The sequence below is a fragment of the Stegodyphus dumicola genome, chromosome 10 (genome assembly GCF_044657685.1).
Source record: "Stegodyphus dumicola isolate Sdum_Otavi_A_Nest chromosome 10, ASM4465768v1".
Classification (NCBI taxonomy): Eukaryota; Metazoa; Arthropoda; class Arachnida; order Araneae; family Eresidae; genus Stegodyphus; species Stegodyphus dumicola.
Window position 1 is genome coordinate 175,581,198 of NC_140777.1, and position 26,065 is coordinate 175,607,262.

Sequence of the window (26,065 nt, forward strand, 5' to 3'; positions counted from 1 at the left end):
ACATCTGCCTGAAAAAATGTATTTAAAGCTTTTCTTAATGCAGTGTGTTCATTATTTTATAGAATTGTATATACTTTCAATATCACATGCACGATTTTAATACCTGCATTGGTGTCATTTTAATAAAGATATATTTTCACTTAAGTTGTTGTCTTTTTTTTTTTTTTAATTTATTTTAATTATTTATTTATTTCTTATTATAAGTCTATGGTAAAAAGTGAAGTACAATAATTAAATATCATAAATAATGCATGTTTGCATTTCCCTTTTATTTCATTTCAACCATTTACCTCTAAATATACATATGCTGCCTAAAATTGTTGTTTTTCACTTTGTTATTTTGATGCTTAGTTGCTGATTTGGACAATTTAAATTGCACTGGTGTCGTCTTGCTTGATTTAAATACATAATGTAGGCATGTGTTATAGCTGTGCTGTGTAACTGGTGGTGGCAAATTTTTTCAAAGCCATTTAATTCATCATGTTTGCTAATTTTTAGTTGTAGAGCTTATTTCACTTTTTATGGATATCTTTAACAGGATTTATTATATATAGATTATGCTTTAAAAAAATTTTAAGCATCTGAAGGATCCTGGATAATTACTGTTTCTACTTATGCAGAATTTACAAAGTCTCTTATGTTGCCTGTCATTCCATGTGAAGCAAGAGTGAAACCAGATATCAAGGCTGTTCAAGACCCACTGATTTTAATACCTTTAGAGACTAAATTCAATAATCATGTTGTTCAGAAAACAAGTATTACACAGTGTTCAGTAGTTGCTTCACAAATGGTCCATGTAGAAAAACCTAAAGCTGAAAACTTGCAAGCTTGCTCTGTTGCTTTTTTGCCAGTTACTCCAGTATTTTCAAAAGAAACTGTGAATGTCCCTAACACTTTACAAGGGACATCACTTTTATCTTGTCAAGCTTTTGAATGTTTTGATGTGCTTACAACTATTATGCAAGCTTCAGGATATAAAGTTGCACAGTCTTCAGCAACACAAGCAGCTGATTCAGTAACCTCTTCAAATATGCCAAACATTGCCGTTTCAGAACAGGGTAGGCAAAGTTTTCAATATGAAGGTCATCTGAAACCTTGGAAAACATGGGCTGTTAAAACAAAGAGACAGAAAAGGAGAGCTTCAAGTCAAAGAATGGAAGGATTAAATTTATGTAAAAGGCTGTCTACTAAACCTATAGTAAGTAGCACTATTGCAAATTCTATTGCTGAACTGAAGATTGATGGAATTATGACCACCTCTAAAAAATCAGATAAAACTCAGTCCTCACCTTTGCCTCTTTTAAAATCTAATCTAGAGGGGGATAAATATGGCTTGCAAGCTAAAAAAACTATATCATGTTTAGAAAATAATGATTTTAATAAAAATAATATTACCTATCCATGCCAACAAAATGAAACTTCACCTGAAAGCAAATTGGCTGTAACTGATGATACTAAAAGTTGCAGTTTTACTAAAGATTTTTCGTTGTCAGATGAGGATGAAAAAGTTTCAAGCAAATTAGAAAAATCAGATAATGATGCTGATAAAGATTCTTCCATGTCTCCTCAGCTAGAAACATCTATTGAGAAATATGCCAAAGAAGTACTTGAATTTATAAATCAGAAAGTTGAAGATATTGTTTCTGGCATGAATTCTCAGACTGAATTAAACATTTCAGAAAATGGCCCAAGCATGTTAACCAAGGAAATGAACAATGATCAGTTTTCCAATGTTGTAGAAAAAGAATCAGTTATTGAGGAGAAATCGGAGTCAGTGAATACTGAAATGTTGCCAAATTCAGTTTCATTATCTGTTGAAAATGATCAACTTCATGATGTCAGTAAAGAAACTGATTTAGTACTAAATAATAATGAAGTGATTCAAAACCCCTCCCCTGATATGGTAAAAAATACTTTATCAGATTAATGTTAAGTTGTAGAAAAAAAAAATACTGAAGCAAAGAAAATTACGATGAAAATGAAAGTTAAAGTAAAAAAATTGTGCTTTAGGCACAGTCTCATATGCAATACCTCTGTGTACTACCTCTTGAAATATTCTGCAGCTCAGGAAAAAAAAAAAATGTTTGTTAAAGTGAAAATAAGTAAAGGTTAAAGTATATATTGAAAATTTTATCTTGACATAATTAAAGTAGCATTGCCCCCCCCTGAGTCCTTAAGCCATACTGCATTGTCTCCTCGTTTGTGTTGCATCTCTCATCATAAAGAAGTAACCTGCATTTAATCTCTAAATACTATCTATTGTTTTTTGCTTAAATTTTTAGATTTCAAATAGTTTTTAATACAACTGTTCAGAATAATTTTTTGAGATGTCTGTTTGTAAAGCTCTGAATCATACATTTTAATTCACTTTTGTGAAAGTATTCAAATACTAGCCAAAATAATGTAGCAATGTGTGTATATTTTTCTCACGTTTGTAAGTGGGTAAAACTTTTATTCAGTTTTAAATGGCCGTAACTGTTTTATGTATGACTTTTGATTTTGTTTACTTGACTGGCTTCAAAAGCAAATTATAATTAAGATTATATTATCCACGTAATACTTAGATATAAGAAAAGTATGTCAAGAGACAGTCTAACCTGAATTAAGAAAGGAACACATATCATTGCACATGCACTGAAAAATCCTTTTAAATCATTTTATTTATCATGAAATACTTTTAAATAATTTCATTGATCATAAAATACTTTTAAATCATTTCATTGATCTTTTGACCATAACAGGAATGGCATTATTCGAATTAAGAATCTATGAATGTTTAATATATGCTCTAAAATTGAAGGCACAGCTATGATTAATAGACATATAAGTGTTCTTTAACATGCTACAAAACAAAGAAGTGTTTTGGCTGTGGGGAGACCACCCCAACAATTGTTTACAGTTGTTTAAATTATGTGTTTGAATGGATGATAAAATTGCTTTATGTTCTGAAATGAAGAGGAATCTGTCTTCTCATGAGATGTTAGCCATAAGAAATGCCAACAAACACATCTTTTATGAGCACAGGATGACTTGATATGATGCTAAGTTCATTAATATTCATGGAAACTATTTAAAATTAAGAATAGGTTTTAAAAAAAAACTTCAGTCGTTTCATGCTAAGAACATTCTGAATGTCTCTTGTGCAGGAATTTTTCCAATACATATTCCTTGTTAGTTTTCCAAGTCCCATTTTCTGTTTCAACAGAAATGAATATGTAGTTATCATTTTCATGTTTCTAATGAACATGTAGTTATCATTTATGTATGCACACATGAAACTCTTTGCATTTTTACTAAATATAGTTCTCATATTATAAAGAAATGTAATTTTTTGAAAGACAGTTATCCCTAATATGATGTATAACTCAAAAATAATAATAATAATAATACACCTACATTCTGCATTTATAAATTAGTTCTCTGGCACAGTATATTATGTTAACTTATTACTGCTGAGTAGATATTTTTTTCAGCTATATCCAATTCAAAATTTAATGCCTTTGAATGTGTAAATTATTATCAATTAAAATATATAACCTCTCATTTAAATGTCAGTGCAAATTAGCTACTTAAAATAATATGTAAATGAGTGGAAGAATTCAAATGAGGAAAGTATTGTACAAAATAAGTAGATATGATATGACGAATTGAGTAGGTGAGATTTTACATTTAAAAGCTTTAAGAACTCAAAAATGTTAACTATATGTTTTAGCTATTTACTGTAGCATAAAATTTGAGATTACTTTTACTTACACCTGTTATTGAAAATAACTTTCTCATGTTCATTTAAAATGAAAAGTTATCACATTAGATGAATTAATAAACTGAATGTGGGGTGGAGGATGTTGAAAAATGTTAATTCATCAATGATTGCTTTTTCATTATGTATTGTTCAGAATTTTTCTTCCCCCCCCTTTTAATTTTTCTTAAATTTTTTTCTATATTTTCATCCATTCTTTGAAATTCAGCTAATTTATAAATGCAGAAAAGTGATGAAGAATCTTCCAGTGATGAAGAATGAATTGTAATTTTAGACATTATTAAATTACCATTCATTTTTCATCATTGGTTTTTAGTTTTTCAGTTTTAGGTAGCTTTTCGTGATACAAAATGTGCAAACATATGTAAATCAGTACTATGTTTTCATTTATACAGCAGCAAGAATTGTCCAAATCTTAAGTTTTCCTACTGTGAACTTTCACATTATGCCATATTTCCGTGCATATATTTCCCTCAATATGTTCAGAGCTTCCTTAAACTTTTTAAATGGATTCATCTAAGTAGTGATTGTTTTCCTTTTACTAACTAAGACAAACTGCCTGTGAAGATCACTCTGAACTCTTCCCTTCTAACTGCTGAAATTTGTGACAGCCTATTACAAGAACTGACCCATCCAGCAAAGCAAACATGAACTGATATTCAGTTTCTGATTTTTCTCAGTCATTTGCACTTTCACCTTCTCTAATTATTAATTGATGTTTTAAGAATCAAAGAGTAACGGAGAGAACAATAAGAACTGGCTTATATTCAAGTTACAGAGAAGTGGAATGTTGTATTACATATTGTGAAGTTAATATTACTACTTATTCTTATTAGTATTTAGATTTCTTTTAAAGAAATAATATAGTGATTAGTGATATTTACCTGTAGTTTATCCATGAATACTTTTCAATTTTTTTGTTCTTACTGTAATGGCATCCTTCAGAAATTTTAATTATTCACATAATATTGCTTTCTCAATTGTTGGATGATAAAAATAGTTAGAAAAAGGGGGTATGCACCAGGAAATACAGTAAATAATGTTTATACCCAGTGGCAGAATTTTACTTGAATAGTTAGTAAAGAAAATATGACTTTCATTCTGAGAATCGGGAAAGTAAAGAAGTTTCATGGATAAAATTATATGCCTTTCAGACCTTTGAAAAAATTTCAAAAAGATATTCAAGATTATCTAAACATTTTTCCCCCATGTTATCATAGTTGTTGAGCAACAAGGCTTCTTCATTTTGCCGATGATTAAATGGAATAATTTATGAGGGCCATCTACTTTGCTGCAGGATGGGTTTATAAACTTTCTTTAATTTCTCCTTACTTTGAAAAGTTGATCCTTGAAAGAATCCTATGTTTCTCACAAATATCATTTTTCTGAAAAATCCACTTCCATTATACTTGAAAGTGTGTTTACTTTAGACATCTAATCTTGTTTTCTGTTGTATCTGTACATCTGGTACTGTCATTTGTATCTGTATTCCACAGTTTTTTGTGCCAGACTTTGTAGCAGCATGTATGATCTGTCATTTCAATTCGTACACAGAATATAATTTTTCTGTATGTTAACTTCAGAGTAACTCTAAATATGTTTTCATGATTAAATGTTAGGCAACAATGATTCATCTTGTGCTATAAAAATTCAATATTCAGAGACTACCCCTGGCAAGTCTGTTGAACCTGGAGGTATCACTTACTTTAGGCTTCTAATCTTTTTCTAAATTTTGCGAGTCACTCGGCTATTCCATACTATCTGCTGCAATGTTTTATGCCAAAGGCTGGCACCCTTTTAAAGAGGAAGAGTCAAACAGCTATGCAGTGTCTCAGAGGAGGGCCATGTTATTAAATATAATGAAAGTATATTTCTTTATGTTTAAAAAAAAAACATGGAACTTCATACTATTTAATTTAAACACAAAGACAAGCAACCAAAAATTTACATTTCTTGCTGCAAACTTAAAATATTTAGAGAGGACAAATTATTTAGTAAGACACTTGGTTTTGTTTATTGTGCAATACTTCTTCAAATCAGGTGAAATATTTGTCGATGACAGAATATCAAATCAGGTGAAATATTTGTCAAACATTATTCATGTGGTTATGACTCAACCTTGATCTTAATTTACTTTTAGTGTATTTCATTTTTGAAAAACAGCTGTTCATAAGCATATATACTTCCAAGTAATAATGTCATCAGTTTTGCATTAGTCAATATGTTGTAATATTTTCTGCCTGGCAGTGGTGGTTTTTTTTATTTTATTTTATTTTATTATTTTTTTTTTTTTTGGTTGTTGTTGTTGTTGTTGTAGTTGTAAATCTCAGCAGTGGTTTCCAAATGAAATTTTGATTTCAAAGATTCATCACACTATAAATCTATTAACTCCAACTAGTATTCTTTTTTGACTTGCTCCACTTCTCTTTCATAAGGCATGCCAGACAACTTCAATAGATTTTCTTATCACCAGAATTCAGGGAAACTGGCTTCTCGTATCCTCAATAGAGCTTACAAAAAATTTATGATATTAAATCTTTGTGGTTTTAGAGACTTAGAGTGTGATAATAGTTTTCTTTTTGAAGTTGAGATTTTTGTATTTGAAGTTTTCTTTCGAAAGTACTAATTTGGCTAAACATCTTATTCAAGCTTGTTCCTTCCTTGAAGTATCAGATTCAAAGTGTTCATGAGAGCCATGATGTCTGCCTAAATAAGCTAACTTAATAATCTATTTTGAATCCTGAAAATAAGAAGTATCTTGATCTTTGGTCTGCAAATGCGTAATCTCTTCTCTTAATGTATATATTCATCTCAGCATTTTTCCATGGCTAAGTGAATGAATGTTTGAAAATATATAAGATTGCTATACTCTACTTCAGTTTCTTTTAGAAATTATTTAAACTGGTGGTGTTTTAGTCCCATTGCCAGTATAAAGTTCACTCTTTTCACAGCCACTACCATGATTTCCTTAAAGTTCAGAAACTTTGCACATAATGTTTCCTGATGAATAATGCAATAAACTTTGATGAGATTTCTATAAATGTAGTTTTGGAACAATGCAACAAACACTCTTTTCTTTCCAACCATTGCTGTTGCTTCATCTGTGATTATTCCAGAAAGCTTTGATAATTCAAGATTTATTTTGGTAATCCATTTAATTTTTGCTTTAAAAAATATCTGCTTCAATGCTAGTATCCTTCATAGGAATCAATCATACAAATTCTTCAAAAAAATTGAAAGTTGGCAAGTGTACTTCAAATCTGTGCTTTCATCAATAGCAGCTGAGTAATACTCTAGATTATTCAAAATGCCTTCCAAGCCACTCCTGTACTGCCCCCCAGGGACAGACAGCAGCAACAGTAATTCTTTGAAGAACTCACCATCAGTAAACTGTTTCATTGTCTGTGCAGTTAGTTTTGACACCTGATAGCTAGCATGGATGTTTTGGTCACTTTCTTCAATGTTTCTAGAGAAAAAGGATTACTGCTTTGTAAAATTATTTCTCAGTTGTGCATCTTCATTTTCTCTTACTTTTCCTGTGAAACTGTTGTACTGATTATAATAAGATTCATTGTGACATTTAATATTTGAAACTTCTTTCACAGCAATGTTTTCTTGACAAATTAAGCACACACGCTTTTCATTGTACTCAGTGGAAAAATATCAAATTAGCATTAAAATTTCTGTAAAATTTTAGCCTTGCTTTTGCTCAGACAAAAAGGTTCTGGAAAGTAAAGAGAATTTTTTAAAAAATTTACATTTCTCTCCAAATTGTCATTAAATTTTTAATCCAATTTTGGCCTAATTCAAATAATAATTATTTTATCTCGAATAATGGAATAATCATTATTATTGCATACAGACAACATCTGTGAAGTTATTTTCTCATTTGTCAAAACGTTATAAACTGACCTTTTTACCTTGTCTCGTTCTGTACTAATGCAATAGAGGAAACTTGACAACATCTAAGGGAAAATAACACCTGCAGTGTCAAACATAAACAACGTGTGAAATGAAAAACTGAGGAGAGAGGATATGAAGTAAATTTTCCGATGCCAAATAGAATTTAATTAATATCTAATTATATAATTATTCGATCATTTTGTTCAGGTGTAGTATTTGACTACTATTTTGCACACACCCCCCATGAGATAATAACTTTGTGTTTTAGCTCCCCAGTCAAGGCATTAAGTTGCAAAAAATATTTCTATTCTGAAAATCTAAAATTCTTGCTTCTGTGTAAGCGACTAACAGTTAGTGCATTGGAAGTGTGAATTTCTTTAAACTACTGTACTAATGTATTTGATAGTTGATGGAACCATTGTATTGTAATATGTTTTGTGGAATGAATGTTTGGCATTTATGACATGCTGTAATAATAACAATACTGCTTTTTAAAATATCTTTCACAGATGTTGCAAAAATATAAGGAATTTCCTCTTAAATATTTATTTGATGTATTAGGCATTTTCTCAGCAATATTTTCTTTTATCTCTGTTTATTTATATATGAAATTGAAACGTGCCAAATAGGTTACATTGATGGCAATAAAATATGGTTTAGTGTACTGGTGTTAAACTTGCACTAAACTTTGAGATGCTTCATCTTAAAACCCGCTTTTAATCATCATACGTAAGAGAACGAACTAATTTTTTAATACCCATGCAAAAGGAGAGAAAAGACTAAGACAAAATAAAGAATGATCATTAATGTTATTGAATTTCTTTAAAAATCTATATTTAGATTTAAGGAATAATGGAAAAATGTGAAGGAAAGTTAATCTTGGTACAATTTAAATTTGAAGATGCAACACACCTTGGCGATTAATGTTGAAAATTAAGATATAAATGAAAGAACGTATAACTGAGAGTCTACTGTATGTTTTTGCAAAATTTCTATATTTTAATGTGGGAAATTTCTTTCAGTTATGTAAATAGCATATTGAGTTTCATTTATGTCTCATTAATGTAATTGTGCCAAGTGAATCATAAAATTTCTTAAAATGTATTCTCTGTCTGTGATGTCTCATGAATTCTAAAAATAGAATAATATTCATTCAATGCTAAATATAGAAATTTATGTAAACATAAAACTAAAAAGGGAAAAAAAACAAGGTGAATGCTGAATATCAAAACTACTTATTGCCTCCTTTCCAAAGGAACTTTTTATCCCATGCCCCCTTGAGTAAAGAATGCCTTTATCAAAATTTCTAATTATAGTTGTGTGATTTTTTTTTTAAACTTAAAGATTAGATGGAAAGTAAAAAAATAACTAAAAGCTGTAATTTTACACTTTTGTAAAAATTAAAATAAAAGAAAAAATTTCACAGAAACAAATAAAATTATTTAAAAATACTCATTAATAAGAAATCTGAGCTTGATGTTGATTAATTATGTTTGTCTGCATTTTAGCTGCAGTTTATTCTGCACTGCTCTAAAATCTTTGTTCTTGAATTTCATTTCTAAATCTCTAATCAAGTTAAGTGAAAGATATGTGATGCATTATACCTATACTATTTTGACTCTGCAGTTTTAAATACTGAATAAGCCGATATTATTTCCTTTTGCAAATTGATAAACTTTTTTTAAAAAATATAATTTATAGTTTGTTGATAGTTCAGGCAAATGTGATTCTTTATTGCTTATGAATGAGTTTAAAACTCGGTCTGGGTATTTTGTGATAAAATTGTTAAATGTCTGCCTAAATTGTTCTTGATGATAATAGAACAATGCTTAATCTGATATCCTCTTCCCTAGATTATAAATCTGCATTGTGATTTTCATGATAGAACGGCTTTTCGTAAAATTTTCAGGGATACTGATTTCCATTACTCTTCCACTGTTTTCTGGAGTCCATCAATCTTGATGGGTTTGCTGTTAGAAAGAAGGCACAATAGTCCACTGGTCAAGGGATTTCGCAGGAATATGTTAAAAAGCGTATACAGTCAAAAATCGTTAATCCGGACTCGTCAGGACTTCGGCGATTCCGGATTATCGATTTTTTCGGATTATAGGTCATCAGTTTAAATCTGGTAAGATGGCATGCAGAAATTAAAAATTTGAAACCGTAATTTATGAAATAAAGAACATTTATGAACTAAAGGGTATCAAAATTTACAAAAAGAAAAAGCTTAATATTTATTTGTTTACTTTATTAAACATTTCCTTCAATGTAAGTTGCTTCGTTTCATGTGATAATACTTCCTCTTTAATTCTATTAAACAGACATAATTTCTTGTTTAGTTACAAAGTTCCGCTGTCCAAGTCCTATAATTGCTGTGTTGAGAATACCGACTAATTTGTCAATCGAAATGTTTTCGTTTTCAATAACCTCTGGGTCACTTTCTTCACTATCGGAAGCGAATTATAATGACGAGGAACTTGATTTAAATCATATCAAAGACGGAGTATATCGAGATGAAATACTACACTTAGTACGGAATTATAAACCAAATAAAATAAAAACATCTGCCCTGAAGATAAGGATAGTGCTGACAGATCAACTTCCACTCCGCAGCGTGAAATTGATAAACAGATTTCGGATTTCAAAACATACTTTCGCTTTGTAGATGCAAATTACATATTAGTAAATATATATCGGAAATTCTATTTGACATAATCTTTCTAATCTAATAATCATAATCTAATAATGACGTTTCTGCCCCCCCCCCCTCTGCCGCAGAGCAGCGTGAAATTGATAAACAGATTTCGGATTTCAAAACATACTTTCGCTTTGTAGTAAATATATATCGGAAATTCTATTTGACATAATCGAAAGTTCAAGCTTACTTTTATAAAATTGCTCTAACAGTCTGCAAAAAATAATAAGCCGGATCCAATTCGAAGATTAAGGAACAACGCAATCTGCAACATTAACTGAATTAGATAACTTTAGCTTAGCGTATAACTCCGTTACACATTAAACGCGCATGCGCACAAACATATTCGCAGCTGTAAGGGTATTATACGCTCTCGTAAACGCCTGTGCGCATGCGTGAACGCGACGCATGCGCAGAAAGTTTGTAGCTTTGAGGTCCGAATTAACGACTTTTGACTGTATATATAATAACTGAATCAATCTTCATTTTTACAAGGAATGCAGTGCCTTTCAAAGTATGACTTGTTGGTTGGTGAAATTTCACTCTTTGAAAGTTATTGGGATAAATAACTTGGAATTTCTTTCGTAAATATCGAATATAAATTTTTTTCTTGATAGCACATTGAGTTGATTTTAACGCTTTCCCCTCTTTCTTGTTATTTTTTATTTTCCCATTGTAAGAGAATCCTGCAACAGTCATAAACCCCTTACTTAAAATACCTTTGCATTGAGGAAACGATATTTGTACACTTTTTTTCTCTTCTCTTTGTTAATAAATAGACTTGTTGTTGTTGCAGTCATTTAGGTAAACCTGCGATTTATTAAGAGTCACTATGTATTTCCATTTATTTTTTGCTAAATAGGTTTCCTACAGGATTCTACAAATTGTTCTGCTTTGAGCCACATGCCTGGGCAGAAGCTGGCGAACTTTGTGGTTTTTTATTTATTTTTTTTTAATTTGTCTTGTTTTGTTATTTTATTTATTTTCGCTACAGATGTATTTAAAGACTGCAATTAATTTCAACATCGACGGAATTTCTTTTGTTACCAGCGGTTTAACATTAGAAACAGTACTTATCTTTTTGGAGTCTTCTTTCTATGTAGAAGTAATGATTGAAGGTTTTTTCCCTTTACGATTAATAATTATTTTCTACATAGAAATTTTAATACAATGCATTTTACTATGTTTTTGAAACATGGAATAGGAATATTTCTTTTCGGAAAGCACAAAAGCATATCCTTCAATCCACAGCTTGTTTAAATGTGACATATTGAAAATTAGAATGAATTTTAAAGTAGCAGACTATATTCTCATTTCCAATAGTAAGCTGTTGCCAAAACTTTTTTAAAAAATTCTTTATCGAAATCGTTCTAAAAATATGAAACACCTTCGGTATGAGAATCAAGGTTATCAATCAAATTTTACGCGCCATTCATGCAACATAATGCAGCTGGGAGAATCCTGGTGCTCACTCTCACTCCATATTCGGAAGGAACCGCTCCTCCGTATTAAGCGGGAGGAAGAGTTTGAGCGGACTGATTGTTATCGCTCATAAGTGGTTTTGAATCCACGTTGACACTTGGACTGTCTCTTCTGTATTAGGTCAACACCTTCTAGCAGAAGGAAGTGTTAGTTTAGGTTTCTGTTAGGAGATGTAATCAACATCTCCTAATAGAAGGAGGAGAACTGCAACTTAGAAAAACTGGTATTGAACTTTTTGGTATCATTTTGCAAGCAGTCTTCCCAAAAGGCTGAAAAATGCATCTGAACGGAGGGCCTTGCAGCGAAATCTTCATTAGCAGTGCACCACACCACGATCCACTGACTGGAAGATATATCGACAACAATAATCTCGCCAACAAATGGTTTTACTTTGAGGATCTCAGCTAAACATTTACTTGAGTCGGAGAGCTGTGTGGATGGATTACATTTCCTAACAAAGTTAGAATTCTGTTCCATAATTAGTCTAATTATTGTTTTCATTCCGTTTCCAATTGGGAACTTTTCTAGATGTGCTAAGTCCAGAAATGAGAGGGAGGAGGGAAAGATGTCTTTCCTCACCCTTTCCAGAAGAGGACAGCTGATATGTAATGTATTGCGCCTGCTAGAGGTCCCGCATGCACACTTCAATCGTCTTTTGTGGAAGCGCGTGACGTAGCTTGGGAACTTCCCATGATTTATGAGGGAATTTCCATAGTGGTCTGTTTTAAGACGTCTGAAGAAGGCTTTAGGGAAGATTCTGTGAATCACCCTACCCTTTATCTTTTTGTTCCATCTATTCTGCCATAGTTGGAGAATTTCCTGTCGAATCTTACGTTTGGTCGCTGCCTCTGAAAGAGGAATTTACGTGTTTATTGAGTCCTTATCCGTAGCCCGCTTGGCCTCCTGGTCAGTTCTTCCATTCCCTTTGATATTCCCCTTGGGCTTTAACCCAATTAACGGGGGTCTGTTAATAAACTAAGGAGTTCAGCAATAATACATTTCGCCTACTTATTCTCTTACTCTTTATGCTGTGCAAGGCACTTTGGTTGTCTGTGAAGACTTGTATAGGGGTACCCGGGTTGATGTTGTAGTCCAACCAGAGAAGCGCTTGTTTGAGCGCAAGGACTTTTGCCTGGAAGACCATTGTGTAATTGTTTAGCCTGATCTTATCTTTATAGATTTCTTCCGTGTCCTTGAATATGATGTAGGCTGCCCCTACATTATCGTTCATCTTAGATCCGTCTATGAACGCTTCTATACCATTATTATCTGGAAGATTTCCCCCACCTCCATTGAATGGCCTTCTAGAAAGTGGGGTGTTCTGTTGAAACAGAAATTTTTTTTTTCGATAATGTGGCTCCATATTTGGAGCTTCCCTATTGAGACATTTTCCCTGAAGTGCATAAGCCTATATGTGTTCGCTTCCATGTTAGCTTTCAAGTCCAACGGGATTTGTCCTGCCAACACTTGGAGTGCTGAGGTAGGGGCGTTGAAATGGCCTTTCTTTGTTATGCAATTCTATGTATTTGTTGCATTTTAATCTTTTGTCTTTCTGTACCGGTGTACCCAGTTGAGCACTCATTGAGAATCATTCTCTTTATGGATGAGATAAGTGCTTTTAGCAGTTTACCCTTAAGATTCCATCTATGGGAAACCATTCTGTCCTTTTATTAACTTCAAGGTACTTTAAGATACGATACTTTTGTTGTTTGACTTCTAAATTAATTCAAGGTACTTTCATTAACTTCCCCTAGGTGGTAGATACATGTGAGTTTTTGTCGTGACCCCAACTATTTTAAGCTGTGACATCTTGGGATTGTTACTTCGTTCTATGTAATTCTTGGGGGGGGATATTTGAAGTTGATTTTCTTTTAGGAAGAGGATGAGTCTGGTCTTAGCTACACTGAAGCTGAACTTGTATGCAGTGCTCGACTGTTTTATTTTTCCTAGTGCCCTATGGGCTTTTTCTTTTAATCGGAGCCTGTTAGCTCCTGCTATGATGATTATAAAGTCGTTGGCGTAAGCCGGAAGTGACACGTTTAGTCAAATTGTATATTTAATTCTGTGTCGGCCACGATGTTTCACAGTATAGGATCCAAGTTTTATCCTTGAGGGGTCCCTTTGTGGTAGGAGTGGATGATATTAATATCGTCTCTGTTGTAGCGAATTTGACGATTGCTTAGATAGCTTTTGTTAAGGAGGAAGCTGTTAGGGGGCACTTGATTTTTTAGAGTCTTGCCAGAATTCCTGGCGCCATAGGTTGTTAAAAGCAGAGGCCATCTAATGAGATGACGCACATATATAAATTTTTGCTTATAATGTCTTGGATTTGCTTTGCTAAATTGTAACGCATCTATATCACATTTCGTTGAGGATCTTATTGCTAAATAGAAAATGAGTCAACCTCTTACCCGGGAGTTTGTCATGAATTTTGCCCTAGGCTGAGAGGAGACAAGTTGGCGCGTATGCACTTGGAGACGTTAGCTCCTTGTGGAAGAGTACGAGATTATCTGTCTTCCAGGTGCTTGGGAAATATCATCTGCTAAAGCAGTCATTAAGTATTTTTCTACAGAGATCATTATTTGCTAGATAGAGTTCAATAATTTCTATTGAAAGGTCCCCCTTCCCTGGAGCTAGCCCTTTTTTGAAGTTATTAATTGCTTTAACGTCTTCTTGCATAAAATCTAGGTCATTCTCTGTGTGGGGGGAGGGGGGATTTGACTAACACTTTGTCGTATTTGCCTATGAGTTTCGTTCTCGCTCTACCTGTCGTCTTCTGAGAAATGGAATTTGACAGTTTCCTTAATTGTCTCTTCTAGGGCATAAGTCCATATCCTATTGGCGTCCTTTTTTTTGCAGCATGTTTTTAAAGGATTATATGCTTTTCATTTTATGATTTCGTAATATTCCCTAAAGGGTGGGGAAAACTGATGTTCTTAAAATCGAGTAAAATTAAGTGAGATTAAATTAAAATAAGATTTATTCATGAAATAAATATTCTGTAACATTAAACGCGAAATTGTCTTAATATACATAGTATTTCCTTAAATAAGAATTTTGTAAAACAGACACCATTTTCAAAAGCAAGGAGTGATTAGAATGTAGATTTTATTTCTAATTAATGGACACTTAAAATGTGCACCACTTTATAAGGAGACATTAATTCTCACACAGATTGGTGCATTTTCTATATTTTAGCATACGGCTGAGCAGAGCACCGCCAGAGCATGTGTAAACCAGTGCGGCCGCACTGGGCAGCAAAATTATTAGAATTTAGGACAGAATCGGGCGGCAGAATTTTGGATTCGTAGGACTTGCGCCGGATGGCATAAAGGTTAACGCCGGCCCTGCGGCTGAGTGTACCTTAAATGACTGATCCATGGGCGAGATAAAAGGATTTTTCTACTTCTGATTTTTTTTCACAAACCTGAATTTACGGTTGTAAGACCCAGTGTTGCTACTATTTTTTAATTTTCTGCTTGACGCATTTTTCTATGTTCATCTAAAAAATACTGATATCAAAGAATACGTCAACAAATTTTCCGGTGGTTATTTGTCTCGTACGATCGCATGTCCAATACCGAATATAGTCTTGGAGGTCTCGTGATCTTAAATTCCTAAGTGAAAATTAATTACTTCAATCATTATTGCTTCATCCTCTCTCCAAATTTCTTAGTGACTCAGAGTAAAGAATAAGTCATGCTGCTTATTTTTTCAAAATAATATGAAGCAGGTAATGGATAGAAATGCTTTCTGTGGAGAAAATGGGAGCGATTTGTTGCATACTAATGGTGGTTCAATTATTTTTCCAGCATACGAATGAAGAAAAAAGGAAATCGTTTAATTAAGGATAATGCAGAGAAGGGTAAAAACAGTATGAGAATATAGAAGGAAATTATAATGGAGGAGATAAAAGAGAAAATAAAAAGAGAAGAGGCCATGAAATTTTGACTACGGTCCTCTATCAATATAATTCTAGCTGTTATACAGAATATACCAGGAGGAAAAAAAATTCCTCAGAGATGAGGATAGATTTGCAAGTTGAGAATAAGCATAAAGTTCTATATACAAGTGATACTTTTTGTCTCTCGAGTTTGCTTACATTGTTCCAAAAAGTCTGCAGGTGCTCTTTTACATGGAAAGTTGTCAGTGTTGAAAGTGCGGGACCAGAGTGATCATTTCTAATACATTCGAGAGCGGAAATTATACGCGCTGTACTAAATCCACTGCACTTCTTGAAAAATAAATTTTTGGCATGTGGGTAGGGGCTTTTCTTTCCTCAAAATTCTCAACCGCCGTCAAAAGATTTATTTCTAAGGGAAAGACAGGTATGGATTCAGAAGCTAGAATTGATACTAAAATATCATTTTTGAGATCCAAAGTTTTTCTTCTAAAGCTGGAGTTCAATTTCACTAAAGAAGTGCCGAACCTCTCTTCTTTAGCGCTCCGGCTAGTTGCTGTTTATCTTAGTAACTGGAAATACTGAAGCCGGGCTCCGGTGAGCTTCGGCGCAATTAAAGCTCTGAATTAGTACAGGGGTACAATTTCTGTCATAATTTAAAGAATTATTTTGAACTTCATCTTGGTGTTTTACTAATTATTCATTCATCAGGTTTTCGAAGCGGTTGTTTTGCGAAATCTTCATTTTCCCAAGTTTATTAATTAAATTTTTGCAGATTCTTTTGGACGTAGTTCATCCTTCACCTACACTCTTGCATTCCTTATTTGAGTTTTCTTTCATGTTACAATTTGTTAAGATTTCATCTAATATTACCTTTCTGATTTCAGTAGATGATTTGTTAAAATTTCATCTAATATTAGCTTTCTGATTTCAGTAGATGATTTAGCATGCTTCTGTTAAATTCAAAAGTTCTGTTAAAGTTCAAAAGTTGAGTTTTGAGCAGTTTCCATTTCGTGTTTAGGAGTCCCTTTTAATTTCTTGTTTTTTCTAGAAGGTTCTTTTATTCTAAGATCTTGATCAGAGATAGAGTTCGTTACAAAATTATTAATGTTATATTTTTCAAGTCCTGGAGCAGACATGGTGGAGAAATCAGTATCTGAGCAATCTTCGTCATGTCTGTTTTACCTAGAAGCCCAACTACGTAAAATGCCCAGTGGTATGCGTTCCATATTACAGAGAGGGGGAAAGTACAATTTTGGATCATAAGAACACACACAGAACTGTCTATCATGGACCGTATAACAATTTCTTAGGAAATCCATTTTCGAACCTTGTATCCTCTAAGTTATATCAAATGGATCTGACTGTTCGTGGTATGGTGAATAGAAAATGGCTTTCTCATTTAATTTGGAGACTGAGTTATCTCACAGTTTTTTTAATCGATATTGCATGCATGTTGGTGGCATCTAATGGTCATAACATAAGCATCCAGACCCAGAGGAGAGAAGATGGATCAGATAATCTCTGGGGATTTTCCTTTTCGTTAACTTAATTACACTAAGGGTCACCACCCTCCGCCGAACTAGACCAAAGCCCCCTGAAGATAACAAGGCCTCCCAACCAGCCCTTCCCAACGTTACACATGTTGGGGATAGACGAGTTGATAGAGTTTTTTTAAAATTAAACTAATGCCTACAATAACAGATTTTTGAAATCTCATAACAGGCGGGATTTCAAATATCTGCGTTTTTAATAAACTGTATTTATTGAAAATACAAGTTTCCATGCAAGGATGTTTTAGCACATTGTTTCTTTGCCTGGAAAAGCCGAAAGCTAAAATATAAAGTATTAATTTTTCAGTCAACCTTTAGATAGAGCTAAATAATATTAATAAAATGCACTGGATGGTTATACATAATGTTAATTTCAATTAGTCCAGAATTATAATTCTGCTATGACCAGTTTCCATAATAAAAATAGTGAACATTTTACCAAGTTGTATTAAAAAATCGTTATAAAGAAAAGCCTGCAAATTGGGTTTCTGATTTAAATCAAGATTGTAATTTTAAAATCTAAATTAACTTTTTGCTTTTAAATCAGTATTTTTATAAAATGTGTAACTTAAGTTAGTATTAATTATTAGAAAATTGTTGCAAGTTGTAGAAGTTATATATTGCATTTTACAGAAAGTGATATTAGTACACACATAAAAAACATGATTAAGAGCAAATAAAGTACAAAAAATGAGACCTATGTAATTGTGTAGAAATTAGTTGTCTGAAGATCTTTTGACTTGATAAATTGAAGGTCCCTTAACAGGCTAAGGGTTAGTTGTATTTATTTTCAATGTAAAGTTAAGGAATAAATAATCTAAATACTTTTTTATGAGATAAATTATCTGAACTTTCACTCTTTTCTGAATTTTTATTTAAAAGTATATAAATTACACCAATGATTTATTTATTATAAAATTATGAGATTTTTCGAGCCGGTGTAAATAGTCATAACTAAAGACAAGAGATATATTTACAAATATGGATTTCATTCTTTTTAATACAGTTATTTATCATAAACTGAGTTAAGTGAAAATAATTTATTTTAAGAATAACAAATATAAGTAAAAAGTAATTTAAATTACTTATTATTCTTGTAGTATCTTGAATAAGTAATAATTTGTTATGCCAAATAATTAATGCTATATCATAAAATCGGAATTCTTTATTTATTAAATTACTATTTAAAATTTAATATCATTTCAAGACTAATATCATATTTTGAAAGGTAAAATAAAAGAGAAAAAAATTTTTAATAAAACTCAAACTTACCTTGGAGTGAGGTGATGGCTCAAAATCTTGCGGTATCTTTGCTAACCACTTTTCCTTCAGTTCAGGACATTTTGACAAACTAAAAACAGATACAATTGGGCCATTTGGATAATTGCCCTTACAATTCGGAATACAGCATGTATTCACCATATTTTGCTAAAATAATCCGAGAAAATTATCAGGTTGTTGATAATCAAACCGAGAGAACCAGAAGAGCACAAACACACAGTAGAAGATAGTACTGACTGCTTGACCAAGCATTCTAAGCACATGGTGGGTCAATGGAATGGCGACGAACGGTTTTTCCAACTTGCGTGACGTCACAGTTTGGTTTGGAGGCCTTCTATTTCAGGCGGCTTTGACTAGACCCAGGGGTTCAAACCCTGGTCCAGAACCTCGAAGAGATCGACGCCAACGCACCTGGAATAACAGACCCCAGGACGTCACCAGTCATCAATTTGCTACCTACCAGTCGTTCGAGCTTCCCGTCGCAAAGGGACATTACCCAGCGTACCCGGAACGTCACCTCGGACTACTAGAGCCCTCAGCTCTAGGACCTGCCAGATGCATTGGCCGGCCAATAAGTGAAATTTCCGGGGCCTCCAGAACCACAAGGTTTGTAATTTGTATACCTCCGTGGCCGAGACTGCCTAGGTACAGATCCTAGACAGTGGCTTCGCAGAGTTCTCTACGTCCATCCCGGAGGGGGATCAGAGAAGATAGGAAGATCATCATCTTCACTAGTGCCAGCTATGGATGAATATCGAAATTAGTAATTACACTTCGTAGCCCAACAAACAAATGATTCTCCTTACCAGACATAGTTGGGGCTACCGAAGGCCAAGACTGCCTAAATACAGATCCTAGACAGTGGCTTCGCAGAGTTCTCTACGTCCACCCCAGAACTAAAGTAGCCGGAACTAAAGTGGGCCTGAAATTTAACGGCTTCACAATGCCATATATCACGTCATCTTAAAACTTTAACATTTAAATTTAAAATCTTAAAACTTGAAAATTAATTTTCCAATTTTGGCAAGTACACTCAGTGATCAGTTCAATAAGAAAATATATTCTTTTAAAAGATGAAGTTTCAAAGCAGTGCGATAAATGCAGCATACACACAAATCATATTTTATTCTCGAGTGTCAAGATGTAGAAACTTCTTTTTACTCGACTTCTGATAAGGATCGGGTGGATATAGAAAGAGTAGGGTGGAAGGAAGTATGGGAGGCGGAAAAAGAGAGTGAGGTCCCCACTAGCGGCGGCGAAAAAAAGGGGGGTGGCAAGTTCAGTGTCGTTATAAGATGTAGCCGCGGGTGGTAAACCGCAGAGTCAGTTTAGCATGAATGAGTCAAGGTTGTAATTCTTGTGTGGGTAGGATGTTACATGGGTACCGATGTTTTTCTCTGGGATGCGGGAAGTGTCTGAGAGTGCTAATAAGGCTATTACTGTGGATTTGTACTGAATAAAAGACGTTGACCGCTAATCAATTAATATACTCTTGAATAAGTTCGATTCGAAGGTCTCTATGAATATAGATGTTTGGAATATACCAAGGAGCATTGACAGTTTCTCGTAGAATTTGTAATTGTTTAATATTGGTTTTAGCTGCATGTCGCCAGATCGGTGCTGCATAAAGGAGGGCTGGGCGAAGTATGGAGCGATATAGATTTAATTTGTTTGTAGTAGATAAGTTGCTTTTTCTACCAAGAAGAGGTTGCATAGTAGCTGTGGTGATTTTAAATTTTTGAACTACGGACCGGAAGTGGGTTCTGAAGGTAATTTTTTGGTCAAGGGTGACTCCGAGGTATTTGGTTTCATTAATCCAGTCTATTTCTTCGTCAAATATTTCAGGGGGTGGAGGGTAGTATTTCATGTTTCCTTCACGGAAAATTATTGCCTTAGTTTTATCAGTGTTAATTTTAATCCTCCTAAGGGTGAGCCATTTTTCCAGTTTTATGAGATAGTTTTGGAGATGGTTTCTTACCGCGATAACTGTGCAGGCTTTAGTAAGTATGGCGGTGTCATCGGCAAAGAATGCAAGATGAACAGAAGGGTCTTTAGGGATGTCTTGTGTATAAATATTAAAAAGGTACAGTGAAAGTGCCGACCCCTGTGGGCCACAAGCATTGATTACTCTGGTGGTAGAGTAAGCAGTACCGATTTTGATTCTGAACGTTCTGTTGCTGAGAAAAGAGGCTATTAAGCGAATAAAATGATCTGGAAAATTGAGAGTGATTAGTTTGTAAATAAGGCCTCAATGCCCTACCCTGTCAAAAGCTTTCGCGATATCGAGGAATATAGCACCGGTCGGAAGCTTGTAGTTGTAGCCTTCAGTAATAATGTTGATAACTCTAAGAAGTTGGTGGCAAGTGCTGGTGAATTTTTTGGATGTGGAAAAGTAGGATTTTCTCAGTAACTTTAGACAGATGGCTAAGTAAACTGACAGGGCGATAGTTCTGTGGGAAGGTTGGATTTTGTTGTGGTTTAGAAAAAACAATTATTATAGCCAGGGCTTAATTTCTAAGATTAGAAGTAGAGGAGCCCTATGGAAGACTGTCAGCAAAGAGGAACAAGAGTAAATAAATAAATAAAATGACTATTAAACTCATTAATAATTTTTAAATTAAAGAGTTAATTATTATCAAATTAATTGATAGTTATTTAATTAATGTTATAAATTGTTATTTAACGAATAATTATTATATAATTAATTAATTATAATTTAATTGGTAATTAATAGATAATTAATTATTATTTGTTGAAATAATTAAAGATTAAAGTAATTAAATAAAATGTAAAGAGATAAATTGAAATTTAATACGAGATTTTTAATATAATTTTATTGTTTAAATAAAATTTTCAAGATAAAATTTCTATTGAAATTGTTATTCAATTACATAAAAGAAGTGCCGCAGCCTTCTTATTCAGGGCTCCTGTGCGTTCCGGCTAGAATTATGATTTATTACAGAAACTAAGAAGCACCGGAGCCGAGACCCTGTGGGCTCCGGCCCAATTTAAGCTCTAATCGTAGGGGGGGGAGTTCTTTTATCATCACAAACCAATTAAATATACTTAAATTATAGCTGATGAAAATTCCAGGGCAAAACAGAATGAGGGTATAAGTGGGTGGAAGCAAAAAATGAGAGAAATCTTGGTGAGAGAGAACGTTCTCTTTGACCGCGAGTCTCTGCTGATATAATTATAGCCATAATGCAGATGTGTGTAAGGGGTAAAATGAGTCCTGAATCTGACTCCTAAGGATGAATGTAAAGTTGCTGGTTACGCTCACCTCATTAGTGGATACTGTGGGAAGACGATGTATAGGACGTGCTTCAGCAGTTTATCTCAGTGTTTCACTCTTATTGTACTCACTGTCGCTTAACGCACATTTAAGAACACAAATTTTCCTTCCTGCGAGGATAACTAACTGTAATCATCGATAATAATACACTAAATACGATGGCATGGCGAGAAATTTACGCATTCCTAAGCAAACTCCCCCCCTAATTTATTGCTTTTCTTAAAGGGAAAGCTTTTTGCATGTGAATGAGGGGTCTTTACTTGAGCGTCTCATGTTCTCATGAGTTCGTATTTCTAGAGAAATAGAGTATTGTAAGGTCTGCTTGTTGTTAAACTAAAACGTTAGGAATTCTAAATTTTCCCCTTTTAAATTGTGGTTCAGTTTTATAAAGAGAAGTACCGGGGCTCATCTCATTTAGGGCTCCGCTGCGCTCCGGCTAAAATTGTAATTTATCTTTAAAATTGAGAAGCACCGGAGCCGGGCTCCGGTGGGCTCCGGCGCAATTTAAGCACTGATTATAGCTTGCTTCCATGAGTTAGGAAAATGAGCGAATTTGATAATGTTGTTGATTATCTTAGTTAGGCAGGTAAGAACGCTGATCAGAAGATGCTTCAGTGCTTTGGTCGAGATGCCATCGTGGCCTGGGGCTTTCTTCGTTTGTAAGGCGCTGATGGTGTTGGCAACGATCGTTGGGGGTAGTCAGGAAAGTGAAGTTGTACGGAGCAGGGGTATTAAAGAAGTTATTGACCACCCGGTTGACCCGTTGAATATGGTTATTGTCGTACGGAGTTGAATTAATAGTGAATGTATCTTCCATATAGTCCGCAAAAGATTTAGCTTTATCTTCTTCTCACAAGGTCCATGGATAGGTGGAACAGGTTTATAACGATTCTTGAATTTGCGGGAAATGTCAAATAGGGAATTGTCCTCTATAGCTAGGTTATTTAGGAAATTGGTCCATTTTTGGTTTTTGAAGTTCTTGATTCTTCTGTTGATTTCTTTTTGCATAGAGTTTAGTTCGTGTTTGAGTTGTGGATCCCTGGTGGTTTGCCATCTTTTACGGATCCGATTTTTCTCTTTATTTATTATATCGGTAGGCAGGGGGAAGAAAGGCTTGTTCGCATAAAAAGTATTGGTGGCTTTCTTTAAAGGAGAATTGGTGCAGTTGGTAAATTTCGAGACTTTCTTCTTTGTTGTTGATGCATGGGTTACTATGTATGGAGTTATTCAGAATTTCAGAGTATTTGATCCAATTTGTAACTCCTATACTTCTGTAAAGTGAGGGGAGGTATTTATTAATGGGGATTTTAAATACAATGGGGTTGTGGTCGGAGGAAATGCAGCATAAAGTGCAGCAAGGAGGTTAGAATAGATGGTGTTACGAAGAACACAGAAAATATATAAATCAAATATATTTAAAACAGTTCGTTCAGTTGCGGGCCTGCCTCTACCCGAGGCTGGGTGCATTATGAATAAAGACAAAAAAATTCTTAATAAATCATTCTTTATTTCCATCAAAACAGTATCACTCTTCCGAGCTCAGCTTTCGTTCGTCCACACGTAAAACATTCGAAAAACTCAGCACGCAGGCTGACGTCACAAGCAGCAGCGCCTCGCGCCGGTTATTACTTCAGTTCATTTCACAACATCCTCCCCCCCCCTTGAGACTCAGGTTGAGTCTCAAACTCATAACAAACATTATTTAAAAGATCAAGTCTTTTTGGAACTTTTACAAGTCGTCCAGAGGAGGAATATTGTTGCATCACCATTTTATCAGGTGCAATACTCTTTTTTAACGTACACCCAGCACTAGAATTAGATTCCTCTGCACCCAGTTTCTTATCAGGAATTATGTTTCTATCATTGGACTGTATCTCCAGAGGAAAGATGCGTTGTATTGGTCGTATAACTATTCCATGCCGGGTCTTAAGTTTAACCGTACGAATCTTTCCATCACGTCCAGGGATCAATTCTGTAATTCGGGCTAAAGGCCAAAATAAACGTTTTCTGTTATCATCCCCCATCAGTACTATTTCTCCTACAACAGGTTCCCGAGATCGCTTTTCATTATGCTTTTGAACCAGTTGACTAAGGTATTCTTTTCTAAATCGTTGTCTCAGATCATTTAACAATTTAGTTCTATACTTTAATCTCTTATTAAGACTTGACGAATTTAATACATCAAGATCTTCAACATTGGAATTTCTGTTCTCGATAAGAAACATGGCGGGTGTCAGAGGTACTAATTCTTGCGGATCTTCAGAAACATAAGTTAAGGGTCTAGAATTAATTATAGTTTCACAATCACAAATAATAGTACAAAGTTCTTCAGATGATAACACTGTTTTACCTAAAGTACGTTTTAACAATTCTTTTACTGTACGAACCAACCTCTCCCACCAGCCACCCCACCAAGCTGCAGTAGGTGGAATAAATTTCCAGATTATACTTTCAGTTCCCGTTTCCTTTACTACTTTAGTCCAATTTAGTTTTGATAAATCATTAGACGCACCCCGAAAATTTGTCCCGTTATCACTATAGATTATTCTAGGGCGTCCGCGCCTAGCAACAAATCGTCGAAGCGCCAGGAGAAACGCATCAGTAGAAAGAGAATTTACGAGTTCAAGGTGAATGGCACGGTACACAGCGCAGGTGAACAGCGCGATCCACACCTTTCCTCCATTTTTTAAAAACAGCGGTCCGGCCAAATCAATCCCTATGATTTCAAATGGCGCACAATCCGTAACTCGGTCTGGCGGCAGAGGTGTCGGTTCGCTTGACATGGCCTTAGTTTTAAATCTTTTACAAACGATACAGTTAAAGAGGACATTTTTAATGGCCTTTCTAGCTCTGACTATCCAAAATCTTTCTTAATATGCATTGCATCATCTGAAGACCAGCATGACAGTTCTTATTATGCACATTTCTGATTAATAACTTAGTAAAATCACATTTTTCTGGTAACAGTATTGGATACAGAAAAGATTCATAGTCATCTCTATTTAGTATTCTCGTTTTAACTCTTAGAATACCATCATCATCAATGAGCGTTTCAATAAAATTATAAGATTTCTTATCAGTCAGATAATAATTTTGAACCAAACGAATTAAATTTTTCTCAGAATTTTCAATTTCATACTGTGAAAGTTCAATCTTTCCATTCTTTTCAGAACCACCTTTACAATTATTTACAAATCTAAATATCCATGCAAATACTCTAATCATTTTATCATAATTGGATACACTGATTCGATGCCAAGGGGGTGCGTCTTTTGATAGATCAATATTCACTCTTTTTATCTTTTTCCTCTCCAATTCTACTTCTTCATGCAAATAAATAATCTCACCAGTGGGCCAGTTTTCAGGGCTTTCTCGTAACCACAAGGGGCCTTCCCACCATCTAGACCGAAGCATTTGCTTCGCAAAACATCCGCGCGACAACAAGTCGGCAATATTTAGTTTCCCTGGGATATGTCTCCATGAATGACCTCGCGTCAACTCTCGAATCTCTTTAACCCTATTTTCGACGAAAACGGACCAATTTCCTTGCTCTGTTATCCACCAAAGGGCAGTGGTTGAATCAGACCAGAAGGTAACTTTTAAATCGGGCAAACTGAGAGCTTTGATAATAGAATTTGCAAGTCTAGAACCTATACAACAGGCCATTAATTCTAAGCGAGGAATGCTTAAAGATTTCAAAGGCGATACTCTAGACTTCGCCCGTACGAGATTTATTTTTACTTCAGAATTAAATATTGATCGAACAAAGACGCACGCTGCATACGCCCCCTTGCAAGCATCCACAAATACATGTAGTTCAGACGTGTCATTGATAAACAAGTATCGAGGCAAAGTAACATCTTTCAAAACATTAAGTTCTTTAAACCAGTTCAAAAATATATTTACATCATTCGGAGACAATTCATCATCCCATGCAATTTTCACTTTCCACAATTTTTGCAACAACAGTTTTGGAAGCAATGTAGTTGGCGTTATTAAACCAATAGGATCAAAAATTGTCTGCACAATTGCCAAAATTGTCCTCTTTGTGATTTTTGTATCACAGGTCAATGTATCTGTGTCTGTGCAGCACCTCAGCGTATCATTATCCAAATTCCAAATTACCCCCAAAACGGAAGTATCCCCTGAATGTTTGTCAACATTTGTACCAGCCACATTGCTTTCAAAACCGCGC

At 34.1% G+C, this 26,065-nt stretch overlaps 1 protein-coding gene across 1 annotated transcript in view; it reads left to right on the forward strand.

Annotated features, from left to right (window-relative positions):
- LOC118206141 (calcineurin-binding protein cabin-1-like) overlaps positions 1-8,965 on the forward strand; it is a 195,928-nt gene extending 186,963 nt beyond the window's left edge. Inside the window, exon 43 of the mRNA XM_085825897.1 lies at positions 621-8,965. Coding sequence (XP_085682023.1) covers positions 621-1,927 — 1,307 coding nt within the window. The 3' untranslated portion in view covers positions 1,928-8,965. The remainder of the gene's footprint in view (positions 1-620) is intronic.
- The last annotated feature ends 17,100 nt before the right edge of the window (positions 8,966-26,065 follow it).